General features: G+C 41.8%; 1 protein-coding gene across 4 annotated transcripts in view; it reads left to right on the top strand.

The window, feature by feature from the left end:
- Positions 1-13,234, top strand: part of LOC102945966 (desmoplakin) — a 51,127-nt gene that overhangs the window by 24,825 nt on the left and 13,068 nt on the right. For all 4 annotated transcript variants that reach the window (XM_027826666.3, XM_043540141.1, XM_007064244.4 and 1 more), the window contains exons 9-19: positions 662-757; positions 1,311-1,436; positions 2,341-2,493; positions 3,318-3,472; positions 4,495-4,621; positions 5,557-5,773; positions 6,399-6,613; positions 7,723-7,889; positions 8,402-8,540; positions 10,185-10,378; positions 11,626-11,788. In XM_027826666.3, coding sequence (XP_027682467.2) covers positions 662-757; positions 1,311-1,436; positions 2,341-2,493; positions 3,318-3,472; positions 4,495-4,621; positions 5,557-5,773; positions 6,399-6,613; positions 7,723-7,889; positions 8,402-8,540; positions 10,185-10,378; positions 11,626-11,788 — 1,752 coding nt within the window. The remainder of the gene's footprint in view (positions 1-661; positions 758-1,310; positions 1,437-2,340; positions 2,494-3,317; positions 3,473-4,494; positions 4,622-5,556; positions 5,774-6,398; positions 6,614-7,722; positions 7,890-8,401; positions 8,541-10,184; positions 10,379-11,625; positions 11,789-13,234) is intronic.

The following is a 13,234-nucleotide window of genomic DNA, read 5'->3' as shown; positions in this document are numbered from 1 at the left end:
AGTGTAAGTGTGTGTGTGTGTATGTGTGTTTAAAAATTCATGGTTGGTCTTAAGGCAATGTTTAGGTGTATCCTAAATTCCTTCATCTCACATGGATTGATTTATATGAAACATAGTTAATTGTAGCTAGGCATCTCATTCTTGTTGCTCTGATTGTTTAGCTGCCCAGGTTTTGAAGGTAGCCACACTTTCTCCAACTGAAATTTAGAATGTAAATCAATAGCTAGGCCAAGAAATTTTTGTTTTCACAATTTGGAATAAGTTGTTTTGTCTTATCTAACATTTAAAGAGACTCCATCAATTTGAAAATAACATTTCTGTCTGAAAACATTAGTAACATCTAAGAACACTGTAACTGAAAAGTTACTGGAGAAAAAAAGATTTTCCTTTGTTTTTCAGATTGCTTACTTTGTGCATTTGACAGTGCTTTGTGTAAAGTCAATATTCACCGTTTCCTCTCGATAGTCAGTTAGCTGGTCAGTTGCTGCCTTGCGGAAAAGTGAAATTATTTGCATGAGTCAAGTCACTCACGGTTGCATGTATTGGCAGTAGCAGACCCTGCCTTTGTAGGTAGCTTAAAAAAAAAGAATCCTGTTCTAGGCTTGAGGTGAGTGGAAGATTGGTGCAATGAATCATGGTTTTTTAAAATTAATTTTTTTAGGCATACATGGACACTCTGCAAACTCAGTGGAGCTGGATTCTTCAGATCACCAAATGCATTGATGTTCATCTGAAGGAGAACGCAACATACTTCCAGGTGAGTTCTGGTGTTTGCAGTAATAATGCTCTTTGTGAATCAGAAGTTTTATTCCTCTTCATTTATACTTCAAGCTTTGTATAACATTTTTTGAAAATGTCACATTTCAAAAACTCAATTAGATTACTACCAATTTTGAGTAACATAAGACTCTGTTCTCTGGCCCTTCCTGGAGTAAAATTCCCATTGATTTCAGTGTGAGTTTTGCTCAAGTAAGAACTGCAGAATTAGGCCTGTTGATTTGACCAACAATTCATAGGAAGTCTGGCATTTCCCTTACTTCTGTAGTTGATTAAAAGCATGAACTTTGTCCCTAGGTACCTGAAAGCCATTTTTCCTGTGTCCAAATCTTCATATATTCATATAGTTATGTATCAAGTACCAAGTAACATTATATTACTGTTTTATACACTGCACTTCTCCGTAATGTAAATTGGGATTCTCGTGTTAGATAATTATTCTGATTCCTTTTACTTGTGAAAATACCCATCCCTTCTTAAAGGAGTAGTTTTTGCGAGTTCTGTGTAACTGAAATCACAATCCTTCTTTGTAGTTTTTTGAAGAGGCCCAATCAACTGAAAACTACCTGAAGAACCTACAGGACTCTGTCAGAAAGAAGTACATATGTGATAAGAACATGTCACTCCAGAGCCTGCTGGAACAGATCAAAGAACTTGAGGTACTGTCACACCTTGCAGATTTCACTAACAAATTATGGGCCTGCTCCAATTGAAATCAATAGCAAAACTCTCATCGATTTCAGCAGAAGCAGGACTGGGCCCATTTTGGGTACTAATGCATGCGGTTCTCTAGAATATAAGACAGAATGACACTACATTGGTGGATCTTTCTGGTGATATCTCATATGTGGGTCAGCATCATTTGAATTTGTATTTCAACACTTCATAGGCAACTTGCTGAACATTGCGTTATGTAATATAGTGTGGGCCCAGCTCATTTCCAGGTGTAAGGCATGCTAGAAAATAGAGAGAACAGACATCAGATGAATCTATAGGCATCAAAACGGATTCTCTTCCTTCCCCTCCCAAAGAAGTATAATATGCTTAATAAAGCATCTAACACATAATTTTATATTATAATAGTCTCCTTGGCAAATCTTAAGACTTGAATCTATATTTGACTTAAATGTTCATCAGGAGGTGGTCATACAGTCCTGACTTACTCCTTATTCAGAGAAAACAGCCAATTATTTTAACGGGAACTTGCCTGAACAAGAAGCGGGTGAAGATTCAGGGTGCTATTGTTTTGATTCTGAGAGCATGCATTGTGTGCTATGCCCCAGGCTTTTGCACTTCACTTTAAACAAGTCATAGATCTGGATAAAACACTGTGAGATGCCTCAGTAGCTGGCAGAGCTGTAGAAATACTTGAATTCACTTACAGCCTTTTTAAAAAAAAAATGACAGTTTTTTCATAGATCAAATCCTGGTCCCATTGAGGTCAATAGAAGTTTTGCTGCTGACTTCAGGGAGAGCCAGATGTGGGCCATTGTGACATTAATACAGATGTGCGAAGAGTGTTTTTTTTTTAATGACGTGTTAAAATACAATTTACCTTTCCAGAATGAACGAGAGAAAATTTTGGAATACAAGAGGCAAGTGCAGAACTTGGTGAATAAATCCAGGAAGATTGTGCAGTTGAAGCCTCGTAACCCAGACTACAGGAGTAACAAGCCCATTATCCTCAAGGCCCTATGTGACTACAAACAGGATCTGGTAGAGTACTCATTACAGACTGAGAATGAACACTATAAAAAGTAGAGCTGACCAAATAATTCCCAATGAATCACTGATCTGATTATTGTAATCCTTTAATCCTCTCTTGGTCAAGATTTGAATGTTTTGAATGGATTTGAATCTTTCTGAATAGTTTGCTCAAATATTCGTAACTGTACTGTGTCACTTTGTTGTTATTGGTCAGAGAGATTGCATGCTCTTGTTTCTGTCCCCTGATTGGATGAATTCACAATTTGTCCTGGAGCAGATATTTACACATGCAAATGTAAAGTTCCTCTGTGGATCAGAGGGCCAGCGCAAGGTTCTCCACACCACTCAAATGCTGGATAGGAGCTGATGGGGAACTGCAGGTGGAGCAGCCATCGAGGGGTGCCTGAACAGCCTTGCGTGCTGTAGAAAGGGTCTCCACACCAGCCCTAGACCTGTATTCATGACTGCCCAGTGCCTGAGTAATTGGGCTGTACACTGGAAAGGTGTTTTTGAGGGCAAACAGAGGGAGGAATCTTCCCCTCCTGGATATGGAGGGCAGTGGAGATGCATTGTGGCCATGACTGCAGCCTCAGGGTTGCAGGAGCTCCTGGCCGACATGGATGGTGGATCTGGGTAATTATGGCCCATGAGCACGGTGCTTTGGGAAATGCCAATGAGGCACTGGGTCTCCTTATGCCACCATAGGAAGTGGGTTAAAGCCACAGACACTGCCCCCCCCCGGTTAATGGTCTGTCTGTCTTGCCTAGAAAACCATATTTTGCTTAAACGTAAGCAAAATATTTTAAAAAATAATTCTCCTGCTTTACTTACAGAAAACTGTGCGTAAAGGAGATGAATGCATACTGAAGGACAACACTGAACGCAGCAAATGGCTTGTGACTGGCCCAGGAGGAGTGGATATGCTGGTGCCATCTGTCAGTCTTATTATTCCTCCTCCTAATCCATTAGCTGTGGATCTTGCTACTAAGTGAGTTACTGACAAGGTTCTGAATATTTCGCCTAGGTTTGGGAAGAGTCTGTTTAAAAAGCCCTGCTTTATAATTTGGGCCCGATGAGGCACAGGAGTAAAAGATCAGGCCCCTTATTTGTAGAAATTCACCCCATGGGTGAAACTTGGTGCATACTAAGACCATTTAAAAATCAAATTGAAAAAGAAATGTTTGTCTGCATCCCTGCTCCCTAACAATCTCAGCTGCCTTGGAGCCACTGGCAATTGACGCAGATTAGAGCGGACCACAGGCTACTCTAACTTGTGCCGGGGATTGGTCTGATGTGAAGCAGCTGTAGGATTGGGAACTTCCCCTCTGACAGCCACACTGAGTACTCCTGGAGTGAGTAGTCCTGTGGATCTGGCCTGGAGAGTCTGAATAGTCTTCAGCCAAAACTTTTTGTGGCCTTTGCTGGTTTGTGTCACACTTCTAACAACATCACTTTAATGTGGCCTGCATGGGATGGGGGAAAAATGGATTGTGCCCCTTTTTGGCTGCTTCATCATGTGTAAAAACCTTCTTCCTTTTCACTAGTAGCTTCACATGTCCTTGTGATTAAAATACATTGTAGAACTTGAAGTACTACCTGTAAATTAATTTGTATTTTCTGGTTTAAAAATAAGCAAACGCTAATTGACAGGGATCATTTCTAGTAACAGGACAGTCTCAGCACACAGCTAGACAGGCTGACTGGAGTTTCTCAAACTAATGTTTCTGTGATGGGCAGGAGGCTTAGAAGTTCTAACTTGGGGGTTCTCAAACTGGGGTTTGGGACCCCTCCAGGGGTTGCGAGGTATTACATGGGGCGTCACGAGCTGCCAGCCTCCACCCCAAACCCTGCTTTGCCTCCAGCATTTATAATGGTGTTAAGTATTTAAAAAAAGTGTTTTTCATGCATAAGGGGGGTCGCTCTCAGAGGGTTGCTGTGAAAGGGGTCACCAGTACAAAAGTTTGAGAACCACTGTTCTAACTGATTGTGAAATCTCTTTTCCCATCTCAGGATTGAGCAGTACTATGAAGCTATTCTGGCTCTGTGGAACCAGCTATACATCAACATGAAGAGTCTGGTGTCCTGGCACTACTGCATGATTGACATTGAGAAAATCAGGGCTATGACTATTGCTAAGGTGGGTATTCAATTGGCCTTCACTGTGACGGACCAGTGGTGCTCAGCCTTTCCGTACAGCTATGCCAGTTGACTAGACTTCTTGCTATGCCAAGCAGTGCTCAGTATGTCTGGTGCAGCTGTCTCTCTAACACACACTAGAATGTGGGGAGCTCTAAACTCCCAGTACTGTGATTTAGAACAGCCTAAACTCTATCTCAGGTTACAGCATGCACATTAGTTAGAGCCTTGCATGAATACAAAAATTTGGATCCACATCAAATTCATGAACTGCGAAGATGGTAAACAATACAGAGATCCTTGGATATAAAGCAGGCAGACACGGATTTGTAGAGCTCTGCACATTCATATGGTAGGAGGACTGGGGTCCAGAACAGCGATTCATCGTTAAAGTGGGCCAAAGCTCAGAAAATCAGTCACCAAAAGCCTGAAGTACTGATATTGCCACTGACCACACTACATGAGACACCAGTGCCAGTACAGTATGTCATGTCTAGACCCACGGTGTTAGACTTTATGACTTTGTTGTGCAAGGGACTATAGAGAGAGAAACCCTTTCGTTCTATTAATGGAGAAGCAAAACACATTCCTGTTTGACTGTGGAAGGGATATACTGGAAGATTAGCAAGTGGGAAAGTTTGCCTTGTGGGTCCTTTCATAGCCCCCTCTCCACTACGTACTGCTGGTGCTGACAGGTGCTGAGGTGTGAACAGCAGACCCATTAAGTTACATTCACTCTCTGGCTGCCAAAGTTTGGTGGTATCTGCTCTACAGAGCACTCACTTTCAATTATAGAGAGGCTGGGGAACTTCATTCTAAAGTGTGCATCCGCCATTGTTTCATAGCACAGCTCGGCTAACATTTCCTGGTGATTTAACTTCTCATTAGCCTGATCCGGTGGTTCCATTTTTAACAATTTCTGCATCTTTGTTGTAGCTGAAAACAATGCGCACAGAAGATTATCAGAGAATCATAACTGATCTGGAGATCCATTACCAAGAATTCCTGAGGAACAGTCAAGGCTCAGAGATGTTTGGTGATGATGACAAACGGAAAATCCAGACTCAGTTCACTGATGCCCAGAAGCACTATCAAACCTTGGTTATACAACTGCCAAATCAACAACGGCCACAGCAACAGCAACAACAGCAAGGTTTGTCTGGAGTTTTTTTTAGTGATTAAATTTTTTTTTTCCATGAAAATATTTGTTATGTTTAAGCTCTCTCTTCGGCTAGGCCTGATCCAATGTCATTTAAAACCAATAAAAAGACTTCTGTTGACTTCACTGGGCACTGGATTGGGGCCCTACAGGCACAGGAGTAATTTAAGAAAATCCCCTTAAGATGCGTGCCTAAGAACCTCTATTGCTTACCCCAAGAAAACAAAACTGCATGTGCAATTGTTTGCACAGAGGAACAAATTGTGTTCTCAGTTACACTGGTGTGAATCTGAACTTGTCCCGGCAAAGTCCGTGGAGATGCTGTGGGTTTGCACCAGCACAAAGGAGAGCAGAAGTTAGCCCATATTGCAGATTTACAGTGACCAGAAAGTAAAACCTCATTCTTGCATTTTTTTTTTTTTTAATATAGCCTTTTCTTTGTGGCCCCTGATTTTTTGGTTTGTTCCTATTATGGCTGCATAAGAACAGATGAAGGATTGGGATCTTAATTCCACAAGCCAAATGAACTATTAGGTCACATTGTTATTGCCTTGACTTTGCACGTTAGCTCTTTGACAGGTTTCCTATGCCAATGGTTATCTCCCAATATGTTCTATAGTGATAACTGAAGTCACTCAGGTGGATGCATCAAAACAAGTTCTAATTAATGAAAGAAACCGGGAACTTGAGAAGCAGGAGGCCTGGCTGCTGACAGAACTTCAGAAACTTCGTCGGCAAATAGAAATCTGCGAGATGCGTATGGTGCAACGAACCCCGCTCAGAGTGGATCAGGGGGCTTCCCACAATTTTTCAGTCAAAATAAATGAGTTAGAGGTAAGTGTAGATGTTTTTTCCCTGAGCCTTTCAATCCCAGTGTGAACATTTCCAGTAGACTCTGCTGTATTGCATTCCAGATCAGCTAGGAAATAGCTAAATCTTGTTCTTTTCTCTGAGTGTTTGTGAGCGTAATTGAGAAAAGACATTTTTCAAGTGGGAACTAACTATAGTTCTCTGGATTGGAGTTTCATTCTTCCCTTGCGGGATTAAACAGAAAGAGATGACAATTTGAGAAGCAAACTCTGTTGCACTAGATGCAGGCCCCCCTGGCCCGTAGCAGGAGTTCACGTTTTGCACACATGCAAAAGCAATGTTAACATCTTCCTGCACAGATAATCCCGGCCATAGGCAGCTGTAATCTGTGTGAAATGCAGACTGCATGCTCCATGTTTATAGGCTCTGTCCCTGAATTCTCCTTCCATTGCTTTGCCTGCAGCAGACCTCTGGGCTACAAACTCCGAAGGGGGGAATGGATCAGAAAAGTGACCCCTGGCAGTTCCGCTCCTGACCATGACTTTTTGGTCGTGTGCTTGTTCATAGCCTGAATTGGGCCCATTGTGTAGTGATTAAAAATATGACCCGCTTCAGTTAATTGTATTAGATTGTACTTCAGTGTCCCCTTCATGCAAGATCCCGCAGTGGCTCAGAAAGCGATAAGAAAAGAAGCTGGTTTTCTTTTTCTGAACTGACTCATTTTTCAGGGGTGAAATCCCCCAGGGGCATGGAGGCTGCAGAGGCCTCCAGAAAAGCAGGACCATGGCAGTGCTGCTGTAAGGGTTGGGCAGCGCTGAAGCAGGCACTGTTGTTGGTCCCTGTAGAGATGAACTTCATGTAGCCCAGCGTAGAGCAGGAGGGGCTTGGGGGAGGAGTGGCCAGTGGTTCTACAATCTTTGTGCTTGTGCATAAAAGTGAATAGAGCCCTGCCTAGAGGTAATAGGTGAATATTATTAATGCAGGTTGAGGACACGACTTTAGTCCTCACTCAGATCCATTCGATCAAGTGAAATATTTTGGAGGGAAGATTAGTGGCATATACAATGCAGAATGTTCATCTAGCCACGAGAGATGTATCTGCATAAAACAGACATTTCGGTCTCTTTCATCAGGGTATACAGAATGATTCACAAACAATGGCCGACGCCCTCAACAAGCATAAGGACTTGCTGCCCAACTTCAGAGGCTCTGAAAAATATGTCTATTTGCAGTTGGAGATAACTAACTTGTTTCAGAAACTAGAAAATATTAATGGTGTCTCTGCTGGCTACTTAGACAGGTGAGAAAATAAGTTTTATAACAGCAAATCATGAACTTTAAACATTTTCTTTTCTCTTAACTAGTCCCATAAATCCCATAGATTCCCTTAGTCCAGAAATCTGCTTTTGTTTATCAGTAAAAAAGTTATTTTATGTAGGGCCTTTCATATGAATATGTAACAAAGCACTTCCTAGAATTAATATTCTAGGCCTTGATCCTGCATAGTGGCCTACGTGGGTTGGCCCATACACCTATGTGGACTTCCATCTCTGTTTCTGAAAGAGTCTGGTGTAGCAGGGTTTTATTTTATGTCACAGGCTCCGCCTTTTGACTAATAAGATATAGTGAAATTATACTGGGTTTAGTGCGTGGATGCTGGGTGATGCTGGTGGCCTGTGATATCCAGTAGATCAGACTAGATGATCTGGTGGTTCCTTCTGGCCTTAAACTCTGCTCCTGTAAAACCAAACAGCATCATTTTCCTGCGTAAGTTATAATGGATTTATTTTGGGTCATGTTTATTTATTGCAGTTTGAATGCACTGAGATCACTGCTCCAGGTTCTTCTACAAGCGGAAGATGTGATCAAAGTTTTTGAAGTCAGACTTACCGAGGAGGAAACGGTTTCTTTGGACCTTGACAAAGTGGAAGCTTACCGAGCCTGTCTGAAGGTGAGAGGTTAAATGCCTGCTGAAGTGCTGTATTTCCTGAAATTCCAAAGACGCTGGAGAGGAGAGATCCTCAGCTGGTGTAAATCGGCATAGCTCTGTTGATTTTCAGTGGAACTATGCTGATTTACGCCAGCTGAGGTTCTGGTCCTGTGGTGTTTAGAAAGCTTCACAGGGTGATATTTTAGCTTTCCTGATATCTCAGATGTGACCAGTTAAATCATAGTGTTGTATTAGCCTGTGACCTGGTCCTGCGACGGCGCTTACCTCAGTTCTTCCACTGAGAGTTAGGCACATGCAACCCCTCAGCTGCAGGGTTGGATCCTAAATGAATAGGTATCATTGGCTTTGACAGAAAATAGTTTGATTAAATGCTTTTACAGCTAGAGATTATGAATATTTATGGCTCCTGGCGTATCTGTGTTAGGGATGTTTTTCACACACTGAAATTCTAATTTAGATTCCTGGTGACTTTCAGGAATAAACCCTGTGGGGGCAGGGGGTGAGAGGGGACTCCTATGGTTCACTGAGTAACAGGGTTAGGGTCTCCTAGATTTATACTCCCCAAATACCTGTTCTTAATCAGTCTTCTAACTGAAGATGTCTGAAGAGTGCATGTTTGTCCATAGGGGATGAGCTACGCTTCTGAGACATGGTTGTGCAAACTAGGGATGGAGCGGCAGCCTTTATTATGAATTTATTTGGATTTGATATCTTTTGTTGGTTTAAGTTACTTGCAATGGACCAGGTCCATAAGTGGAGCAACTGCTTTGCGCTTCACTGTGGGTAGAATCTGGCTATAGAGCCAATTTACCTGGCATTGGGATGATCACCCCACAGTAAGGTCATCTTCTAGTAGAGTATACATTCCTATGCTGCTCTTCCGTCCCACTGCTGGTGTAGTGGGAAAAAGAGGCTGTGGTCAGAGCAAAGGGGGCATAGTTGGGGTACCCTTACACCACACCGATCCACAGCTGTAGTTTCAGCCATTTGCAGCCATTGTAATTTAGAGCAGCCCCAAGGCTACTTGCACTTTCACCCAGAGACCACCATTGAATAGAGCAACCCTAGGATTGGGGGAGTGCAACAATATGCAGTTTGGTGACACCCCAAATTTATTGTTATTAGATTATTATTTTTAATGCATGATCTTCTGTGGTGGTTTTTTAAAAGTCTACTATAAAACTAATTAAAGAAAAAAGTCTGGTCATTGTTTTAAAGATCCGCAAAGAGGTTGTTACTTTTTATCTAACTGTATTTTTAAAAAAAAAGAAAAAATTTGACAGTATTGTGACCTGATCCTGCAGAGGTTCCATGTACAGATAAGTCCTCTGAAATTAAATGAGACTTTCAGATGTAGAACAATTGGAAGAGCAGGCCAGACCCTTCACATTTAAAATCCACCCTTTACCATTTAAAGGAGCTGAGATGGTAGTCACACACAATGAGAGCACAATTCAAGAAAGCACTTGTGTACATGCTTATTTTTAAGCACATTCTGAAGTCCTGTTGACATCTGTATGGTTCAGTGCTTTCCTGAATCAGGGCCGAAATGCCAAAACCAACCCTTATAATGCAGTATACATACTATAGAAGATCAAGACCTGGTGGGGAGCTAAATGTTTCATTGTTTTCTCTCACATCCAGAAAATGAAAATAGACCTAAACCAGAAAAAGTCATTGCTGAACGCCCTGGAATCTGAGCTGCAGAAAACAATGCAAATCCACTCGCAGTCTAGCCAGGCTTATGTCCTCTATGATTTGGACCTGACAAAGTACACTGACAAAGTCAACCAGCTAACAGACCGTTGGCACAGGGTGGAGAAACAGATAGACCACAGGTTTGTCTATATTTCCTAATGGTTCTCTTTCCTTCTTCTTCCCCCCCCCCAGCCTTGATACTGTGATAATCGTCATGTTGTAGTTAGAAGGAAAACATTGAGCTGATGTAACCAGCATTCTGGGAATTTTGGTGGTCTCTGCGTAGAGCTTGGTTTTTTGGCAATGGGAGAATTGTCAAAATAATAGGCTAAGCACACTTTAAAGGACACTGCTGGGTAGGACAGGCCCAAAATGTCGAGTTTCGTTGCGGGAAGGGAAAGACTTTATATAACCTAATATGGAAATAAATGTTTTTAGAATTTTTTTTTTTAATGTCGCTGAAAATAGTTGACTGTTTGGATTTAAAACATTCCCAGGTAGTGTTTTGCCACTTGAACACTGCAACACTGTGCTAGTGTGTGAGAGCCAGAAAATGACACTGACTAGAAAAAATGAAACTGATTAATCTGTATTCATTGTTTAGGTTGAATAAATTGAAAAAAAAAATTGAACAGCGTAAGGAGTAAAAAGGAAATTACATTTTTTAAAATAATATTTCACTTTTAATATATTAGGGTCAAATCCTGAAGTTGTTACTTCAGGCAGTGGTGCTGGAACAATTTTTATAGTGGGGGTACTGAAGGTGGAAACCGTGTATTTGGGTGGTGGTTGTTACTACTTCAAGCCAGGGGGTGCAGTAGCACTTCCAGCACTCCTAGTTCCAGCACCGATGACTTCAGGCCAAATTCTGCTCTCGATTACAGTAAACAAGCTTATGCTGATGTAAATCTAGGTAACTGCATCAGTGGTCCTGATTCTTGTCATACTTAAGGTCTGATCAAACCCTTGCTTCCTCCCCGTGCCGCCCCCCCCCCCCCCCCCCCAAAAAAAATATGAATAGGAGTCTCTCCCGTGACTTTAGTGGGAATTAGATCAGGCACTTATATGGTATCATCACACAACAGTTAGGCAGCAAAATCCATATGGAGCAACTAAATAAGTGGTCTGATTTTTAGAGGAACTGAGAACTCACAATTTGCAGTGACATCTGAAAATAAGAGCAGTTATTTAGGTACCTAAATATGGGTTTAGATGTAAATTTCAGCATACAAATTTGAATATTTTGACCTTAAATCTTCTTTCTGCAGCTGCTGTTGTTTTACCTCTTGTAATAATGAGCACACAGAGGATTGTTTTAAGCATTTGAAAATTTGCGAAAAATGAGACTGTACTTTTCACATTGATGGTTTTTCTTTGTTTTTTCTAGATCATGGGATCTAGAAAGACAGGTTAAACAGCTGAAAACTTACCGTGATTTATACCAGGCTCTGAACAAATGGATCTGTGATGCGAAGCGCAGGCAAGATGCTATTGAATCTGTGAAATTAGGAGATTGCAATGCCATCATGAGATATTCACATGAGCAGAAGGTACGTGGCACCTTACTGCAATGTTTTCAGTGAACCAGATTTTTAAAATGTATAATCGTGCAGCAGTGTTGTCTTCATAGTAATGGCCTGTTTTGAGTTAGAAAATATTTGCACCAGCAAAAAACCAAAAACAAGCTGCAGGCAAAAGGATGCCTCAGGGTATGTATGGCGTTAGTTGAAAAGTTGATTAAACTTAGCCACTTGAGAAATGCAGCAACCATCCTGAAATGCTCCCCATAAGTGACTTATTACTATTCTGAAATGGTGTTATACCTAAATATGGAAAACAAACTCTTGCCACTTCCCTCTTTGGGACGGTGACTTCAAAAGCTTTCTTTCAAAACTCGTGATTGTATACATGGCTGTCATGCAAGTTGGTCTCTCTATGGTCTACTGATATCCAGTCTATGTACCGAGTCTTTGGCCTCCCACTCTGTTGTCTTCCATGTGCGATTATTGCAAGGGCCATCCTACCACTATAACTCTTAAGTCCTAACATGGGAATCAGACTGACCTGTGTATTTTCTTGGCATTATTCATAAGTATGACATTGTTAGGGTTGTTACTTCTATGGTAACTGTCATCCTATAAATAAGGTAGATAACTGACCATCAGAAAGGACATTAGAACATACAGATTGGTCATGAAATCCATTCTGGAAGTACTGTCCTCCAGATCTTAAAATACAGTGATTGCCACAACCTGAGTCCTCGCTGGTGAGTTGAGTATTTAGAAATACCAGGTATTTCTGTGCCAACTCATCCCTGCTCAAGTAGAGTCTAATTTTGCTCTCTCAAAATTTCCAGCCTATTTTCGGGGGTGAGGGGAAGCCTGGAGCCCAGTGTGCCTCATAGAATTCAGGGTCAGGAATGGTTTTGTCCTTAAAGCATTCAACTGGGACTCAGAAAGGCTAGGTTCAATTCCTGTCTCTGCCACTGATTTTCTATGTGACTTTGATCAGGTCACCTACAGCCAGACTGTGAAGCTCTTCCTCATACTGGTGAGCACTTACTGTCACAAGTAGTCCCCTTGAAATCCACAGTACTACTCGTGAGTAGCTGCTCACCATTGTGGGTAGGGTTTCACAGTTTGACCGCCAATCTGTCTGTGCCTCAGGGCAGGTCTATACTACAGCCTAAGTTGATCTAATGTACGTCGCTTAGGGGTGTGAAAAAGCCCCTCCCCCTAAGTGACACAAGTTTTGCACTGTCCACACTGGCGCTATGTTGGTGGGAGACGCTCTCCTGCTGACATAGCTTCCGCTTCCCGCCGAAGTGGAGTACAGATGCTCCCCGACTTACGCAATCGTTCCATTCCGGAACGCCTTGCATAACTCGAATTTTGCGGAAACGTATACACGACCATTATGCAAAAAAACGAAACAAAACAAAAAAAAAAACCCAACCACACAGAAAATACCCCCCTATTTCTAGTTTACGGAACTTT

This window comes from Chelonia mydas, chromosome 2 (genome assembly GCF_015237465.2).
Source record: "Chelonia mydas isolate rCheMyd1 chromosome 2, rCheMyd1.pri.v2, whole genome shotgun sequence".
In the NCBI taxonomy this organism is placed as follows: domain Eukaryota; kingdom Metazoa; phylum Chordata; order Testudines; family Cheloniidae; genus Chelonia; species Chelonia mydas.
Note: the sequence above shows the minus strand (reverse complement) of the source record. Positions and strands in the feature narration are given on the sequence as shown.